Here is a 16,159-nt window from a genome sequence, read left to right as displayed (position 1 = left end):
ACAGTATGCTTATGCGTCGATGGAACGGTGTTAGGGATGCGAGGATTGATTTTAGAGGTGTCGTGATGGCGACTAAGACAGTGGGGCGAACAAAGGAGGCAGCGGGTCTGCCTGTGGTTTATAGATGTGCATGTTGACCTGTGTCTAAGAGAGTATGTCACGGTTTCAAACATGGAAATTGAAATCTCTAAGCGGTTCGAGGTTGCAAACAGAGAATCCCAGCTCGGCCATGGCCTGTTATTCTCGTCCCTTGCGGACATCCTCTAGAATACTTTCCGTCGCCTTTTCGCTCAAGACGAATGTCGGTAACACAGGAAATGCGCCGGGCACCCTTGGGAATGCACTGGCATCCACCACCCTCAGTCGTTTTACCCCCCTTACCCTGAATTTACTGTCGAGTACAGCCATCTTGTCCCCGTCCGCGCCTATCTGACATGTGGATGTAGCATGATGGGAGTAGGTCTGCAGGCGGATCCAGTCCTTCTGTTCTTCCTCCGAACAATCCGTCCTTGGATGCTTGCATGGATGGACCTCTTTCCAGGGCCCGAGACTACTGGAAACGTTTTGGAAAACCGCACGCGCCCACTTGACGCCCTCCAACATCGCGGTCAAATCTTGGTCGCCCCCATTTTCGTAGAAGCGGAAGTTGATCTCTGGTGTATCGCGCGGGTTCGAAGAGCGCAGGAGCACTGAACCTGCATTCCGGCTCGGAATGTACACGACGGCGCATTCGTACTGGCTTTTGCCATAGTCTGTGGGGAATCCAGGCCAGTATCCTTCGAAGGAGAAGGCCCCGCAAAATAGGTACAGGTCTCGCTCCCTGCCCGCCGCTACGCTAGACTTGAGCATAACAGCATGTGTGCCACTCGTATTGATCAGGTCCCGGGATGCCAGGCTGATGAGGCTCGTCTCGTAATTGTCTGCCATGCGTGCTCCCACCCCAGGTAAGTCGACAATGACGGGTATGTTGTGCTTCTCGAGTTCAGCAGCTGGACCAATCCCACTCAATTTCATAATCTGCGGCGTATTGAAAACGCCTCCGGCGATGATGACTTCGCGGGACGCAAAGACCTGCCGCACTTCGCCCTCGGCGCTCGCATTGTAGCGCGGGTCGGCGCTGTACAGGCTCTTGCCGTAGAGATATTCCACGCCAACGGCCGTTGGCGAACTGGAGTTTGAAGCCGTGAAGAGGACCTTGGTGACCAGCGAGTTCAACTGAACGGTAAGTGGAAATGCTTGTGGATCTTTCAGAGTCGCCCGAATGTAAGTGTTGGTGCCCACCCTTCTTCCCTGCGCATCGGCGTGCCTCAGTTGTCCGAAAATGCCCGTACTTTCGTCTCTCTGTGCATCGTCTGCGTTCATGTCTCTTTTCAGCAGATCTTCGATGGCGACATTGCCCAAGCCGAGCGCCTGAGCCATGGCCTCAATCAAAGTCCGTCCATCCGAGGAGTTGGCCACGTTCACCCCGGATTGAGTCAAGGTGAGATATCCCGAGTGCCCGTGGTTCCTGTCATTGGGCGTATACACAGCGTTCTCAATCTTGGTGAGATACTTCCTCATATTGGCCGCTCTCCACGTTTCATCGCCCGTCATATCTGCAATGTGGTCCCAATCCGCCGCCGGAGGCATCGCACTCACGCCCGCATTATGCATCGCACAACCACCCAACGTCCCAGCTCTTGGATAATAGATGCCCAGCTGCTGGGCATTCCCCGGCGGATTCGTACCCACGTAGAACCCTTCATCTTCCTTTTTCCACACCAGGTGTTCGTACTTGGCCTCGCGGTCCTGGTCGTCCGAGTGCTTCACGAAGAAGTCCCAACGCGTTGACGGATCGTTTCCGGCTCGGTTGAAGTTTAGGATTTGAGATATGTTCGGGTTGGACCCCTGGTCGTCGCCGGCTTCGAGGAGCAGTACCGTATGGCCTGCGCGGGCGAGGTTGGCGGCCAGTGGCCCGCCTCCGGGACCGGAACCGACGACTATGTACTCATATGTGGCATTGGCTTGTGAAAGGGTCGCCGCAATCGAAATTGAAGCCAAGGCTGTCACAATTGCAATGTGCGAAAGCATGGCTGTCTTGTTGCGGAGCGAATTTCAACTAAACGGCATGGATGTCTCGACCTTTCACAGGATATATGCCCAACGAATGGCCCTTCAGATGTTCTGCTGCGGCATTTGCCGAGCTGTAGTCCATGACGACTACCGATGTTGTTATATCTAGATTGAGCTACAGGGCAATAGGAAAAGCTGCCGGATAAATTGATTGCAATCTGATCCCGGAGCGATACAAGAGGACGAGTGGTCCATGGGAGCGGAGCACAGCAATCATGGAATTCGGCAATGAGTCCTTCACTACTACGTATTGATGAGTGGTCTACCGGCCGCATGGTTCGCTGGTCTAAGGCCCGACGGAGATCGAAGTTGCATATTGACCATGTTTGCGATCATTCCCATAGGCCAATTTCCGATTTCGCATCCTTCAATATTTTCGACATAGCTTGCTATTTTGGCTAGGCAAGTGACCCAGCAAAAGCTCGCTCATCTCCCAGTCCTCACTTCCCACCGCATTCTGTGCGTACAAGACCCCAAGTGGGTCCCACTTTTGCTTGATTTCGTACAGTCTCTCGTACTTGGATCCATGGAAGCTCTGCTGCCAGTTTGGCTCGATATAATCGCTCTCGCTCATGTAAGTCCCTCCGCCAGGTGTCAGAGCTTTCCACCGTGGGTTCCACTCAAAGGTTAAGTTCCTGCTCTTAGCCGTGACGTATTCGGGAGAGTCGGTGACGTTCCAAGTTACGAACATAATTGCGAACATGAGCACATCCCTCCAAGCTGGATTGACGGCATTGTCGATGCTGGATGAGCCGGGCGGATTTCTCATGTTAAACATGATCATGTTGGCACCGTCATCAAACACGCCACGGAGTGCGTCCATGACTTCAGCCCGTTTCTTTTGATTCGCAATGTTCTCCCTTGGGAAGAAACGGCTGGCCTGTCGCATTGTCACCGTCCAGACTTCCTGGGGAAAGCCTTCAGCCCACGCATCGGCGAAGTTGTCGTATTCCTTGATAATCGGCGTGAACGGCACGCCAATCTCTTCCCACTTCTTGAACATGGGCTCGACGCTCGAGCGGAATTCGGCTTCGCTCGTGTTCGGCGCCACCCAGCTCGTTGCGTCGTGGAAGATTTCGTCTCCAACGTGGCGAATCCGGTAGTACGAGTAGTATCCCAGGTCCGCATACTTTTCGAAGTCATCCACATAGGCCCTCTGGGCGGCCCAGAATTTGTCATGCGTGAAGTTTGCGTCCGTCGTCATGTTGTATCGCATGGTCGTCACCCTCATCCGAGGGTAGGCCTTTACAACCATGGACGTGACAACACCGTAGGTGGATCCTCCGCCACCGGAAACAGCCCAGAAGAGGTCAGGGTTGGTTTCGGCATCCGCGGTGATGAATTTTCCATCTGCGGTGACAATCTCCATGGAGAGAATATGGTCTGCTCCCATTCCGAGAACGGAAGTCAGAGGTGAGTGGCCCCCACCTTGTATATATCCTCCAATGTGTCCTACGGTCTAGAATATTTGTTCATCAGCACTCCGTTTTTAGCCATGTCGCCATGTCCGTACCTTTCCTTCACCCCCAACTAAGGTGATGTCATTTTGTTTTGCAAATTGGTAAGCCTCCCCGACCTGGACGCCCGCTCCTAGCTTGACAGCAGGACCCCGGTATGACGGCGTTGAGTAATTGGCATAAAACTTCATGTCCTTGAGGTAATGCGTCCATATACTGAGCGCCCCGCCCCCTACAGATTTCGCTCCAAAATCGTGCCCAGTATTCTTGATAACAAGGCGCAGGTTGTTTTCGCGTGCAAAGTTGACAGCCCGCTGAATCTGCGCAACACTGGACACGTTGACTACGTAGGCTGGGTATCCGCCCACAGTGCAAGAAGGACCTTTGGACACGTTCAAAAATGATCCGTGAAGACTGGGCGGCATGCACGTCATCCCTTGGAAGAGTATGGAGCGGATAGAAGTCGGGTTTTCAATGCTGTTATGTGATTGCTGTCAACTCCAGTCGCGAATTCCGTACCAAGAAGGCGACCCTTCACATACCGAAGCGTAGAGTTCCCCCATCCATCTGTCAACGTTTGGCAAGCCGAAGAATATGATACGACAGTCCCATTCTCCGTATAGCAAACAGCAGCCTCCGGTACTGTTTTGATAAGCGCGCCACCGCCGCCGAGCTGCATGCTGAATCGATCCCATGCGGCTTGTGCTGGCCAGTCTTGATCGTCAGGGTAGGTCTTGCATTTCTTTCCGCTGGTCTCGCGCTTCTTGCTTCCTGTTCCGAAACCTCGTGAGTGGGTAAGCGGCGGAAGATTCGCATTGGATTCTGCTGAGAGCCTCTCCACTACTTGGACTGTCAGATGCTTTTTCTCATAATCAAAGAGACTGAACCGTCTGTATGGCGTGTTCGTCATAGACGCGCCGGCAACGGCCAGGCAGCTAGTAATCAGAGAACTCCATGTAATATGCCACTTCATGTTTGTGGACCCAGGTGCTGAAAGCAGACGGGCCATGAGAGACTGTGTTTATTCCGCAGGGACGGAACTTCAAATGTACAAATACCATGTTTGACGCTGTTATGGGCATTTTAGGTGAAAATGTAATGGAAAGTCTAGACGCTGGACTCTCTGTGCCCGCAGATACGAGATCTTGTGCTACATAGGCAGTCAGCAGAAATGGACGTGGGAATGAAGAAATTGTTCTGGGCATGCGGGCGCCAATAAAGGGCAGGTGCGGATATACTACAGGAACGGCAGATATGGAGATGAGTATGGTACAGGCTACGGACGCAAGCAAGGTCATACACAAGGGAATAATGTGCGTAGGCTAAAAGCCCCGTGTTTCATGCGTGGGAAAATGTATGACGGGACTGCTCCAGATTCGTACCTGTATTTTCCCTCAGTCTCCAGTGTACAAATTCAAAATGCGAAATAGCGATTTTACACAGGAGTCGGGGCCTCTTGTCGTCTTGTATGTGTATAACCGAATTCTCTTGAGGAATTTGAAGGTTTTGAAATCAGTTACAGAGGTGATCGCAGCCCCCTTGTATTAGTCATCCTACTCACAAATGATTGGCTCGATGAAGGTGCATGTCCGGTATCAAGAGTACGCTGATCGGTACGGAGTCTCTACGTTCACTAATCACTCCTACTTCCCAAGCACAGCCCAGCAAGCCGAGTGCACCCAATCCGGCATCCGAATACTAATGCGAAGTCGGTTTACTAATCTTCCACATAATACAAGAAGCCATGACCCGCAACTCTGAGCTACGCGTCCTCTGGTTTACTCAAAGATTAGGAGAGAGGGTTGCTGCCCAGATCTTGGATTCGAGCTTGTGCCTGTCCGACAAGCCATCGCATTGGACCGACGCTCGTGTACCATAGGGGATGGCCTGCTGTTGAGAATGAGACTGCCGGATGGGGTGAGGCGGCAGACAATGTTGCAGCCGAGTGGAACATCATGTGCCGTCCAGCCACGGGCAAGAGTTGGGTATAAGTATAGGCAGATTCGCAACGAAGATGGAGGCATCAGGACATTTCCCACACCTTGAAAGCGACCTCTCCGCCTCCTGCAACGGAAATCTACACAGTACGCCCCTCTGAACTCGGACCCTTCCCCCGCATCAACACCTTCGTCCCGCAAGTCTCCTCCTGCAACTGCAAGAGATGTCTCCAAAACTCATTACTGTCTTCGGGGCCACCGGGGCACAGGGCTCATCGGTTGTGCGTTCACTGCAGCAAAACAAGAGCAAATCCTTTGCCGTTCGGGGCATCACCCGCAATCCCGCATCCGAATCCGCCACGAAACTTGCCAATCAAGGTGTTGAAGTCGTCAAGGCCGACGGCTGGGACAAGGAGTCTCTGGTGGCAGCTTTCAGGGGAAGTTGGGGAGTTTTTGCAAATACAAACAGCGACGATGCTGTCTTTGAATCGCCGAATGAAACCCGCACCGAGCTGGATCTGGGGAAAATCATTGTGGATGCTGCGGCTGCTGCTGGTGTTGAGGTCTTTGTCTATTCGGGCATGGCCTCAGCAAGGGAAGCGAGTGGAGGCAAGGTGCCCGTTGACGCGTTTGACCGTAGGTCTTCCGAATACTATTTATTGATTAGCCGCCGCTAACAAGTCGCAGACAAACACGCCATTGGCGAGTATGCAAGGTCCATCGGCGCGTTCAAAGCCGTTGTTATCGTCAGCGCAGGCTGGTATTTCGAAAACTTCCTCATTCAGGACATTGCTCCACTCTTTGGCGGATTCCCCTTCACTCCTTCGGAGGATGGAACCTTTGTCTTTCGATCGCCAAAGTGGGGCGGCGAGGAAGATGTGCCCTTCATCGCAATGGCGGACGACTACGGTGATATTGTCCACGGCATCTTCCTAGAGCCTGAGAAGTGGGCATCGGAATCCACGTTGGTGCAAGGCGTTAGCGACATCAAGTCACTTGACGAGGTTACCGAAGCATTCGAGAAAGGTCTGTCCAGAATGTACTCGCAGCAGGTGCGCAGCGTGCTAACCCCACCTAGCAACCGGGAAGAAGAGCCGCTTCGAGGCGATTCCGAACTGGCAAGATCTCGAAGTCTATGGCATCCGGGCCCTCGAGACGGTGAAGGGCATGTTCGGCTTCTGTCAGGCATCTGGGGGCAGGTACTACGGTGTCAAAACGGAACGTGGAACCGCGGCGGAGCTGAAGAAGAAGGCCGCCGTTGCGTGTGGTAAGTCTGGGGAGGAAGCGTCTTTGCTGTCTCTAGAGCAATATTTCAAGCGCGAATTTGGCGGGAAATGATTGCCAGTACAGTTCGACAGGGCGGATGGATTTGTTGATTAGTATTTCTGGTGACTGAATGCAAAAATTTGCCGATAAATGTAGTTAGCTATTCCCAGTGCCCTTGATTGATTGTGTCAATCTGTTGGTGTTGAAGCGATGAACGAGGAATCGATCGAACTGGATCCATTTCGCCTCATACTCTAGCCCACCGCCCTATTAATATTACTAATGATACTCCTTGGGCCAAGGACGTCGTGCGACTTGTGAGAGGCGGATCTGACCATCTGATAAGATCCGTACTGAATCATCAAGGGGAGTCTCCGACCTGTTGCGGCATTATTTTCCAAGACAAGAGTTCACCTTCCGTGCCGCTCCGGCTGTCCGAGAGAAGTCCCCCTCCTTGTTTCTTTTTCCATTATTATTTTGGTTTTGTTCTCTTGTGGGCCCCTTTCCGGGGTTCCGCCGATGTCGCGGGGCGTGGGGCGCTGGGCGCACCATAAAAGCCAGCGCCATCAACCAGATCTTATCAGATCATCTCTTCGCCCGCCATTTTGAACGACATTGCCAGACTTCCACAATGCGGCTTCAGGGCGTACCGGTATCCGACAGCCTACAGGTGAATCGTGCGCTGGACGCCTTGGCCGATTTTTCCTTTTCCTCTCCTCATCGTGTGCTGATTGTCGGCTGCGCCTATGGCGGCATTTCGGCACTTGTGAATTTGCTCGACCTGGCCCAGGGCAAACCGAGGGACACTGTCTATCCTGTTCCCAGTTTCACTGGACGAAAGTCGCGAAACGGCCTGGAAATCACCGTCATTGACGAGAGGGATGGATACTGTACGTTCCGTTTGCCCTTGGCCATCAGCCATTCCACGCCATCAGCTCCGTATATCTAACTGTGCCTAGTCCACGCCGTGGGAGCGCCGCTCGCCCATGTGACTCCCAAGCACACTGCTTCCATGTGGAAACGGTATGCGCGCATCAAGGAGCTGCGCCATCCGAACCTCACATTCAAGCATGGAACTGTGAAGAGGATCGACCCTGCCTCCAAGGTTGCCGAATGGGTCGATCGACGCGGTGAGCTGCAGAAGCAGAGCTACGACTACGTGGTTGTAGCAACGGGACTAAGGAGGCAGTGGCCTGCCGTGCCCAAGAGCAATTCGTACAACGAGTTTCTGAGAGATGGTCGGGCTCTTGTCGACCAGATCACGGGTGGAGACCCTGCCCAGAAGGACCGCAAGGTCGTCGTCATAGGTGCTGGTATGTGTATATTCCCTGTTTTTGGGCATGATTGGCGAAACTGAATATCGCTCCAGGCGCTGTCGGTGTTGAGTTTGCGGGAGAGATCAAAAATCACTATCCCGGCATCTCCGTCACTCTGGTCCACTCCAGGTCCGAGGTCTTGTCCTCAGAGCCTCTCCCTTCAGAGGTGAAGGAAAAGGTCAAAACCTTGCTGGAGGAAGAGGGCGTACAAGTCATTCTGGGGAACCGCGCCCAGGTCAAACAGCTGCCGAACGGAAAGTCGGAAGTCACTTTGAGCAATGGCGACACTCTGGTCGTCGATGCCGTTCTGGATGCGACCAAAAAGGGATCTGCCACCACCGACTTCCTCCCCGCCGAATGTTTGAATGACGATAAGGAGATCCAAATCACTTCCAATCTGCAATTTAGAGCAGCTGTTCCCAACGCGGAATCCCACTTCGCAGTGGGAGATGTAGTCGAGTGGTCAGGTATCAAGCGTGCCGGTGGAGCCATGGTCATGGGACAGCTGGCTGCCTGCAACCTTTATGCCTCCATCCTCAATACTGAAGACCCCACCAACGACTTCGCCCTTGCCGAACTGCCGGAATACCAGAACGTCATAGGCATCGCTGTGGGGAAGCAGTGCCTCACGTACGACAAACAAAACGGCATGAAATGGGGCGTGCAATTGATGAAGGATTACTTCCAGGACGATCTGGGGTGGGCTGCGAATCTGCGATATCTTCGCCTCACCGACGTGGAAGATGAGACGGCCAAACCCATCGCGAAGGCCCAGATCACTCAGATCAATCCAGAGGCAGTGCCTACTGCGGCATGATCATAACGGCTTTCGGGGTAAGGGGTGGTCGTAGGTGGTCTGCCGGGAATTCCGGCGCTACACTGTGTTCAAAGCTACACTGTGTTCAAAGAGAGTCATCATTGCAGCACCACAACCATATGGGATCCTTGCTCCCTTAACGCAAGTGATAGGTAGTGACTGCACAAAAATATGATCAGCGCAATCAGTGCTTGTTCTCCACCTTTCTATCCGTTTGCCAACGTAACGCTCTTCAACGATCAACGAAGTCGAGATTTCCGCTTGACTCTGGAGCTGTGTCCAGTCTTTTTCCAGGCATGTCGCATGATCACAACACAACACAAGCCACGCACACTCAGAAGAAGTGGTATATGATATTATTATTATTTGTCTCCTTCGTCTCTCAGAAGGTGTGCCACAATGGCAGCTATGGGTCACTCAAAGGTCGCCCTCGTTTCCGCCTCACGCCCTCCTATTTGGGAACAATCTCGATCGCCAGGCCCGCAGCTTCAGAAGGCGGGGAGTCAGCCGGGAAAACAACGCCCTTGTTGGGGCAGTTGGGGATCGTCGTAAAGCCTTGTATCCGCCCATTTCGTTTGCACGCGTTGATGAGCGACTTGAAGTACTCGCCCAGTTTGTAGCAGTACATGGTAGCCTTGAAGACCTTTCCGGAATCCTGAGTGAAGTAGAAGGCCGCTTTCGAGTTGCCCGAAACGACCAAGGTCTGGTGTACGGGGTCGGTGCTGAACAACGGGCGCTCGATCGTACAGTCTTTGTCGCCAAGGGATACCAGGTAGTTCGCCATCGCCGTCGCTTCACCCTCCGTGGGCATCCTGTCGTTCGGGGTCACGAAGGCGCATGAGTACTGCCAATTGAAATCATCTTGGCCTGCAGGCATGTCAGTCAATCAACTGTGGTGTCTATTCACACGAGGCTCTTACGTTTGTTCAGGTTCTCATCCCACTGTGGCATGCGCCCAACAACAGTGGTATACTTGACAGGCGAGACATCCGAAGTCTCCACGGGCACGGATGCCGCGATGGGGAGAAGAGACAGTAGGCTTGCGGCAAAGAGCTTCATCGTGACGTCTGGAGTGTGTTGTGCGTCTCCCGAGTGCACGGCGGGGAGGAATCGGGGTCTGGGTAGTTATATTCAATCAGCATTGGTGCCATGAGCATCTATCTATGCAGCTAAGGCGTATCGGCTGACGAGGGACACGGTCACTACGGGTATACCACTGCATTGAGTGGGGCAGGAAAGCCTTGAGTGGGCCGCGCTGACAAAACTGCCTCTTGGGGTCGTTGCATGTCGAGATTATTTTTCTTGGTTGAAGGATTCGTGGATGCATCTTGCCGCCCACGAGGGGGAGGCTGAGTTGTGGGGGCTGTGAACGAGGCTCTCCCCTTGCATTCTGAATTGCATACGCTAGTCGGGCTGCGACAGCGGGCCTGGACAACGGTTAATATCCTCCAAACGCTGACAAGATAAGTAAACGCTCACTAAGTTTAGGCATGCCGGCTTGATACCGTCGACGGAGAATGCAGCGGACTTTAGGGACCCGCAGCACGAAAGGAGGAGTACCCTAGGGTATCTCGCATTCACGACCATCATGGTCATCATACATTGCAAGGCGCATTTGCCAATCGCGGATAATGAAGATGTCACTAATTCTCATCAAAGTCCACCAGAGCATTTCGATCGCCTAGGCTACTGAGCCTGTGTCCGAGCCCCAGAAACTTGGAGTAATACAGTGAGATCTACTATGTATACTAAACGCTGGGACACCCACGTGGCCGTCAACAGTCGACCAAAGACTCGGTGGCGGCTTACGCACTACGACAGGCATAATTGCAAAAACCGTCGAATATGGACCCGTTCCGAGAGTCAGAATCCTCCTGCATTGATCGGAGTGAGTCCATTGACTCTGAATGGTTGACGTGATTTGACTACTCGATGAAACTGCATTACTACAAGTATACGAACAGGCAAATGCATGAGAGGCCTAGATTGAATCTATCTGCTCAAGATTGATTTCCGACCTTGTCCTCTACATCCTTTATCAGGGTCGGAGCCAGTCCAACCTTCCTTTTCCATGCGTAGCTTTCCAACTGATCCCAGTCAACACATTTTCTGGGACTCGTTGAATGCGCATCCAGAAACTTGGCCTTCGGGTTCTCTGGCCATGTGAACGTGTACAGGCTAAGGTCGCCTGTGCACATTACTGAAATGCGGAGGACCTCGATGCAGTGATCTGTGTGGAACGTCAATCATGGTCCGGCCGACAAACACGTGGACCCGTAGGATCGAAGCCCGAGCAGACTCACCTAGATGGTCTGTGACCATGTCCTCTTCCTCCCGGGTCATGTTCTCTGCATCATGCCGAGAGTAAAGGAAGTAGCGAAGGCGATTCTAGTCCCAATCAGTTCTGATTTTGCGCGCGTACGTGCGGGCCAGCTTACGAGGCAATGGATTTCATGATACGCTCCAAGAGCTGCAATGTAACCCCCATTCTTCACCTTGACTGCTGTCGCGGGAGAACTACCCGCTGCTAGGAGCTCTGCCTCGGAAGCGTTGAAGTATAGGGCTGTAGCGGTCAACGTCTCTGGCCAGTGTGCGCGCATGTGGATCCCCGAGACTACGTACGTTGCAGAAGGTGCTCCCAGGCCGCGGCGTTGGATGCACTTGGCGGCCCGGAAAATCTACTGTATTCAGAGTGGTTCGTTGCGTGTACCACTTTCAGAACGTGTCGAAGCGAGCGTAACTCGGGGACTGTACGATTGTGAGCAAGGGGAGTGTCTGTACTTCCTTATCAGCTTACATATGATGAACGGCTCTCGTCCGGCCTTCGACAAGGCGGAGAAGACATCTTTGAACAGTAGAATAAGAATCATAACATGGAGGAGGAATATGTATATGGCAACACATGGATGCTGGCGAATTGTATGGAGGTGTCTGCGCTTGGAGTGTGTGCGTGCATTCGTTCGCTCTCTCTGAGTCTCCAGCAGCGACTCCTCTGCCTCGTCCATCTTGTCGTGGAGATGCAACATTGCTCTCGTCGATTTGGTGCAAATATCTGGCCCAAGGCCTTTGCCAATTGTAACTGCAGCGCACAGAGCTTGGTATCTCGACTGTACCCCCTGTCGAGGCAGTGTAAGAAAGTGGGGGGCTGGAAAGGGGCCAAAATCCGTGCATGATACGCGGATTATTGCAACCCCACAATAATCGTACCAGGTGGTAACGTGTGACAGGGACACCCAGGTCCCTGGGCCGACAAGCTGGGCACATGGGTCCTAGGGGCAGCCTGGATTTAGCCCTACGATATCCACAGTGATATACATTCTGGCTGCGGGCGCACTCCAAGTGAGCCTCAGCCCATTGACGCTCATTGATATATCTCCTCCTGCTCGGACGTCTCTAACGTCTCCTGCCCCACGGTATACAGAGAAAAATTCTGTCACGCTCCCTCATACCGTCAAGAAGCCAAAATGATCCGCTCATCAATCACCATTGCCTTCGTTGCGCTGCTCGCCCTCGCAGCTGCTGCACCAGGTACGTATTCTATCTCATGCTCGTTGGGTTTGGAATCCAACTCACAACGACTAGTCCAGCCTAGGTCTGAGATGGAAATCACAACATCGCCCGAGTGCGAAAAAATCAGAAGTAAGTTAAAGCCCTTGACACTTGTTGCACGGCCACTCACACGATCTACAGCACGTCGAAGCGAGAGGGTCAAAAATGTATCGGGACCAACGCCGGGCAGCGATCAACATGAACCTTTGGATGACGATCTCATCTTCGCATTGGGTTGCGTGTTTTAGGATATGATCTGTGGAACATCAATAGGCAAACATAATTAATACCATTAATGCGACTGCAACCTCTGTCTATGTTTACTTGTAAAAAATGCGTGTGAAATCAAGACGTCCGTAACCCCCATCACTCAACTGTGTAGATGGTGAACTTGCAATACGAGCGCTCCATCGCCCTCCCGGAAATTGTTGCGGTCTGACGGCATACTCCTGCAGTCGCTCATAATGGTAGGACACCCTAGGGTAGCCAGTTCAGTGCAGGCCTAGGACCTATTATTCAGCATGCATAGATAGCTTACACCCAAGAGTCCAACGTGCAGAATCCAACACCCAGATGGGAAAGTTGGCGAGACTACGGGTGACGGTTTATTATCAGATGTCCTTGCACTAGCTCCGGCGCTTACAGCCTATGTCCGCACCGCCGTTGCAGGGGTAAAGCCATATCGCCGCTTCAACCCAAGTTTTGCTACAATTCTAAAGTAGGTGCCCCTTGTCCCGCTCATTTGTAATCGCGCAAGATGAAGACAGCATTCCTGTATTGTCTTTCAATGTCACAGAAAACGTGGCCATCCTCATCATCCAAGCCAAGTGTGGATGTGGCAGCAATCAGTTGCGGGGTGCATGGGCAGGCATTGGACCGACCTCCAATTATCATGATTCCAGTCTCCGCTCGGATCCATGTGGTTAGCAGGGGGGCGTGCACAAGCGCTGACTGCGATGTATACCCATATTAGTCGAGGCGGAGTCCGCGCGTAAGGATTTCGCCTTGGGAGTTGGAACATGCACCAGGGCGGGCCAACGAACGCTTCGGTAACCGCACTCCATGGGGGCCGTGTTCTCGAGAATATGAAAACGGTGAACGAGACACTGCAGAGAGCATCGCAAGCAGACAGACTCCAGCAGGCGTTTCCTGACCATACATTGCAGAGGACTCCATTTCTATTCCACTGCATCTGTCAAGATGTTCATGTCCATCCCTGGCCCCGCGGCCATTCTCGGCTCAATCATTCCTCTTCTCGTACTGGATATTTTCGCCGTCGGTTTGAGGTTCTATTCCAGAAGGAAGAGGAGACAACCGCTCCAGACGGATGACTGGCTCACGGTTCCGGCGCTGGTGCTGGCCATAGGCCTCGCCTCGATCATGTTCTACGGTATCGATTCCACGGCACTTGGGTATCCCGCACCGCCAATGCCAGATACCGAGACGGGAGTGGAGAAGAGGTCGGCCATCACGGCTAGCGACTGGAAAATCGTCACTGCCAGGAAGGTAAGTCGCTCAGTAACGTTGAGTTTTACAAACCCCAAAGTTGCATATGCTTACCAGTGGATCAGCTCGAATATTCGTTCCTGGTAATCTTCGCGACAACCAACGGCCTCATCAAAATGTCCGTTCTGTTCCTGTATCGCCGCCTCTTTGTGGTGGACAAGCAGAACTGGACGAACGGTCGCAACGTCTTCTTCATCACCATGATTACCCTCATGGGTCTCTGGGCCACTTCATACACCTTTGCCTTCATGTTCATGTGCAAGGGCAACTTTGAAATTCTTTTCACTGACCTGCTTGCCGTTATGGAGCAGTGTGTGAATACGTTCATGGTCGGGTATTCGTGTTCCATCTCCGATTTCATTAGCGATGCCCTCATTGTCTTGATCCCTATTCCGTTCGTGTGGCAACTGCATCTCCCCTTGGGAAAGAAGCTGGCGGTCCTGGGTGTCTTCCTGCTCGGTATTCTCTCTTCAGGAGCCTCCTTGGTCCGCATGCTTTGGATGATCTGGGCAAACCATATCGGCATGGATGAGGCAGTGGATGAAGGACGTAAGTGATGAAATCCCCAGACACCCTTGTGCGCTGCTGACGCGTCTCCCAGTGCTTCTCACTTCGGAACTTTACTGGTGTTTGATGGAAATCACGCTCGGCCTTCTTGCCGCCTGCCTCCCCACTCTCCGCGGCTTGGTACAGACCAAGAGTGTGGACAGCGTATTGAGAAGCGTGCGGAACGCCTTGTCTCTCGGGTCGACATCTTCGGCTTCGCAGCTTGCGTCCAGCAAAGACAGCACGGCAAAGTCGAGCAGAAGCCTGGACCGGGATGTGTATTCTGTGAACGTGGAGACCAAGGTTACGCAAGAAGACAGGGCTGCGCATTGGGTTTAATTCTGCTGCACTTCGTGTTATCTTATATCTCTCCAGCACCTGCAGGAATGCGAGTTTCTCGGTTCACATCATTTTTTCACTTGTTATTCCACATTAGCAAAGTATACCCAGGATAGACCATAGATAGGCGGGCATCAGAGCGGATGGCGCATGCTTGAATAACGACTACTTCATGTACAGACCCTCTGGTTTTCACAATTGGGGCAAAGGCCTGATGAATGTGGTGACCGACAGCTTTGGCGTACCGTTTGGGCATACATAGGGTACCCCAGGGGGTAGGTACGAGTAGAGCCAACCTAGCAGCCTACCCTAGGGTAGAGCGACGACAAGCTGAAGATGACCTTCTCCATCAGAAATCACCGACTTGGCCAGGGTTGGTTTGGATGATTGGGAAATGTAACCTGCTAATCTCGTGAAACCTGATTCACTGCCAACAGCGATCATTTTAAGGCTGGATGAAAGTCACTTGGATGATGCGACTCCATTTTTGCAAACTGTCTATGGCTAGAAATGGTCACCCAGTGTTCTTGGCTTTGAGATACAGATATTGATCTGAATTTGGATGCATGTGGCTGTTTGCGTTCTTGCGTCTCGGCTACCTGCCTTGCTGGCTGGTCTGGTACGACCTTGGTGGACCGCACATCGTGACACACCCAGTACCCGTCTTTCCACTTCTCCACTCTATATTTCTACGCGTCTTGCTTCATAGGAAATCCTGTCCATGTCCGGAGGGATGGCGCCCCGCTCTCGTCTGCTCCTCTCATCTTTCGATAGTCTACGCCCAATACTCCGTTCGTTTTCGGGTTCTTCAGGACTCAGAAGTCTATCCTAGATTTTTTCATGGCGTCGTACTGCTTCTGCCCAACATGCGGTCACCGAATCTTGCAAGCGGACTCCCGTAGATCGCCATTGAACGGGTGCTGAACCTCAACGGCCAGCACTCCATGAGGCCTTATGGACTACCACTTCACTGGCCGCATTCCCATTGTTGGTACTCAAAGACTGGGTCTGGAAACCGTGTCATAACGTGCGAAGATTCCAACGATTTCTCCGGCGTTGATTCCTATACAGATATCTCTGTCGCCGGTAACGTGGCATGTGAGTTTGTGTGACTCTAAATCCAGGCCGCGGAGCCTGAAAGATGGACCTGTACGCAGTGACGTAGCACTCACTGCGCACCGTTAAGATATGCGAATGCCATGCAGGTGTGTGGGCCTTCGCCAGTCGCGGTTGTAAGCATGTGTACAGAGGTGGTCTCCGGGGCGGGCGGAAGCACGTTTCCGTCAACGACACTTTCACCGTGTTTCACTCCTT

General features: G+C 52.7%; 8 protein-coding genes across 8 annotated transcripts; 4 read left to right on the top strand and 4 right to left on the bottom strand.

The window, feature by feature from the left end:
• Window positions 1-237: 237 nt before the first annotated feature.
• Window positions 238-2,070, bottom strand: EI97DRAFT_449421 (alcohol dehydrogenase; the record flags this gene model as incomplete). Its single annotated transcript, XM_033800216.1, has 1 exon — window positions 238-2,070. The coding sequence occupies one exon, from the start codon at window positions 2,068-2,070 to the stop codon at window positions 238-240; it is 1,833 nt and encodes a 610-aa protein (XP_033655578.1).
• Window positions 2,071-2,274: 204 nt separating this feature from the next.
• EI97DRAFT_281937 (FAD-binding domain-containing protein) lies at window positions 2,275-4,402 on the bottom strand. Its single transcript, XM_033794369.1, has 3 exons — window positions 4,112-4,402; window positions 3,626-4,060; window positions 2,275-3,571 (listed from the first exon to the last, which is right to left on the bottom strand). Exons 1-3 carry the CDS (start codon window positions 4,262-4,264, stop codon window positions 2,480-2,482), a joined length of 1,680 nt encoding a protein of 559 aa, XP_033655577.1. The 5' UTR covers window positions 4,265-4,402; the 3' UTR covers window positions 2,275-2,479.
• An 835-nt stretch (window positions 4,403-5,237) lies between these two features.
• Window positions 5,238-6,894, top strand: EI97DRAFT_432120 (NAD(P)-binding protein). The gene is made up of 3 exons (XM_033798096.1): window positions 5,238-6,142; window positions 6,194-6,532; window positions 6,585-6,894. The coding sequence occupies exons 1-3, from the start codon at window positions 5,731-5,733 to the stop codon at window positions 6,842-6,844; spliced, it is 1,011 nt and encodes a 336-aa protein (XP_033655576.1). The 5' UTR covers window positions 5,238-5,730; the 3' UTR covers window positions 6,845-6,894.
• A 224-nt stretch (window positions 6,895-7,118) lies between these two features.
• On the top strand, window positions 7,119-9,105 carry EI97DRAFT_415926 (FAD/NAD(P)-binding domain-containing protein). The gene is made up of 3 exons (XM_033796875.1): window positions 7,119-7,662; window positions 7,732-8,085; window positions 8,142-9,105. The coding sequence occupies exons 1-3, from the start codon at window positions 7,404-7,406 to the stop codon at window positions 8,903-8,905; spliced, it is 1,377 nt and encodes a 458-aa protein (XP_033655575.1). The 5' UTR covers window positions 7,119-7,403; the 3' UTR covers window positions 8,906-9,105.
• Window positions 9,106-9,909: 804 nt separating this feature from the next.
• Window positions 9,910-10,609, bottom strand: EI97DRAFT_281901 (uncharacterized protein). The gene is made up of 3 exons (XM_033794368.1): window positions 10,385-10,609; window positions 10,094-10,332; window positions 9,910-10,022 (listed from the first exon to the last, which is right to left on the bottom strand). Exons 1-2 carry the CDS (start codon window positions 10,502-10,504, stop codon window positions 10,108-10,110), a joined length of 345 nt encoding a protein of 114 aa, XP_033655574.1. The 5' UTR covers window positions 10,505-10,609; the 3' UTR covers window positions 9,910-10,022; window positions 10,094-10,107.
• Window positions 10,610-10,820: 211 nt separating this feature from the next.
• Window positions 10,821-12,021, bottom strand: EI97DRAFT_432118 (uncharacterized protein). The gene is made up of 5 exons (XM_033798095.1): window positions 11,703-12,021; window positions 11,528-11,653; window positions 11,344-11,468; window positions 11,209-11,293; window positions 10,821-11,135 (listed from the first exon to the last, which is right to left on the bottom strand). The coding sequence occupies exons 1-5, from the start codon at window positions 11,908-11,910 to the stop codon at window positions 10,906-10,908; spliced, it is 774 nt and encodes a 257-aa protein (XP_033655573.1). The 5' UTR covers window positions 11,911-12,021; the 3' UTR covers window positions 10,821-10,905.
• A 194-nt stretch (window positions 12,022-12,215) lies between these two features.
• On the top strand, window positions 12,216-12,777 carry EI97DRAFT_281855 (uncharacterized protein). The gene has a single exon (XM_033794367.1). It carries the CDS (start codon window positions 12,370-12,372, stop codon window positions 12,700-12,702), a length of 333 nt encoding a protein of 110 aa, XP_033655572.1. The 5' UTR covers window positions 12,216-12,369; the 3' UTR covers window positions 12,703-12,777.
• A 435-nt stretch (window positions 12,778-13,212) lies between these two features.
• Window positions 13,213-14,922, top strand: EI97DRAFT_432117 (uncharacterized protein). The gene is made up of 3 exons (XM_033798094.1): window positions 13,213-13,960; window positions 14,026-14,509; window positions 14,562-14,922. The coding sequence occupies exons 1-3, from the start codon at window positions 13,655-13,657 to the stop codon at window positions 14,843-14,845; spliced, it is 1,074 nt and encodes a 357-aa protein (XP_033655571.1). The 5' UTR covers window positions 13,213-13,654; the 3' UTR covers window positions 14,846-14,922.
• The last annotated feature ends 1,237 nt before the right edge of the window (window positions 14,923-16,159 follow it).

This window comes from Westerdykella ornata (genome assembly GCF_010094085.1).
Source record: "Westerdykella ornata strain CBS 379.55 unplaced genomic scaffold EI97scaffold_6, whole genome shotgun sequence".
Taxonomy (NCBI): domain Eukaryota; kingdom Fungi; phylum Ascomycota; class Dothideomycetes; order Pleosporales; family Sporormiaceae; genus Westerdykella; species Westerdykella ornata.
Note: the sequence above shows the minus strand (reverse complement) of the source record. Positions and strands in the feature narration are given on the sequence as shown.

Bases quoted from the DNA above. Each gene is read 5' to 3' on its own strand.
- EI97DRAFT_432117 (XM_033798094.1), top strand. From the start codon at position 13,655: ATGTTCATGTCCATCCCTGGCCCCGCGGCCATTCTCGGCTCAATCATT. The intron at 13,961-14,025 runs GTAAGTCGCTCA...CCAGTGGATCAG, and splicing joins AAATCGTCACTGCCAGGAAG to CTCGAATATTCGTTCCTGGT. The intron at 14,510-14,561 runs GTAAGTGATGAA...CGCGTCTCCCAG, and splicing joins TGAGGCAGTGGATGAAGGAC to TGCTTCTCACTTCGGAACTT.
- EI97DRAFT_432118 (XM_033798095.1), bottom strand. From the start codon at position 11,910: ATGGACGAGGCAGAGGAGTCGCTGCTGGAGACTCAGAGAGAGCGAACG. The intron at 11,654-11,702 runs GTAAGCTGATAA...ACAATCGTACAG, and splicing joins ACGAGAGCCGTTCATCATAT to TCCCCGAGTTACGCTCGCTT. The intron at 11,469-11,527 runs GTACGTAGTCTC...TGACCGCTACAG, and splicing joins CTGGGAGCACCTTCTGCAAC to CCCTATACTTCAACGCTTCC.
- EI97DRAFT_281901 (XM_033794368.1), bottom strand. From the start codon at position 10,504: ATGATGACCATGATGGTCGTGAATGCGAGATACCCTAGGGTACTCCTC. The intron at 10,333-10,384 runs GTGAGCGTTTAC...ACCGTTGTCCAG, and splicing joins AGCCGGCATGCCTAAACTTA to GCCCGCTGTCGCAGCCCGAC.
- EI97DRAFT_281855 (XM_033794367.1), top strand. From the start codon at position 12,370: ATGATCCGCTCATCAATCACCATTGCCTTCGTTGCGCTGCTCGCCCTC.
- EI97DRAFT_415926 (XM_033796875.1), top strand. From the start codon at position 7,404: ATGCGGCTTCAGGGCGTACCGGTATCCGACAGCCTACAGGTGAATCGT. The intron at 7,663-7,731 runs GTACGTTCCGTT...AACTGTGCCTAG, and splicing joins TGACGAGAGGGATGGATACT to TCCACGCCGTGGGAGCGCCG. The intron at 8,086-8,141 runs GTATGTGTATAT...ATATCGCTCCAG, and splicing joins GGTCGTCGTCATAGGTGCTG to GCGCTGTCGGTGTTGAGTTT.
- EI97DRAFT_432120 (XM_033798096.1), top strand. From the start codon at position 5,731: ATGTCTCCAAAACTCATTACTGTCTTCGGGGCCACCGGGGCACAGGGC. The intron at 6,143-6,193 runs GTAGGTCTTCCG...AACAAGTCGCAG, and splicing joins GCCCGTTGACGCGTTTGACC to ACAAACACGCCATTGGCGAG. The intron at 6,533-6,584 runs GTCTGTCCAGAA...AACCCCACCTAG, and splicing joins TACCGAAGCATTCGAGAAAG to CAACCGGGAAGAAGAGCCGC.
- EI97DRAFT_281937 (XM_033794369.1), bottom strand. From the start codon at position 4,264: ATGGGATCGATTCAGCATGCAGCTCGGCGGCGGTGGCGCGCTTATCAA. The intron at 4,061-4,111 runs GTATGTGAAGGG...TGGAGTTGACAG, and splicing joins TGGGGGAACTCTACGCTTCG to CAATCACATAACAGCATTGA. The intron at 3,572-3,625 runs GTACGGACATGG...CAAATATTCTAG, and splicing joins TAGTTGGGGGTGAAGGAAAG to ACCGTAGGACACATTGGAGG.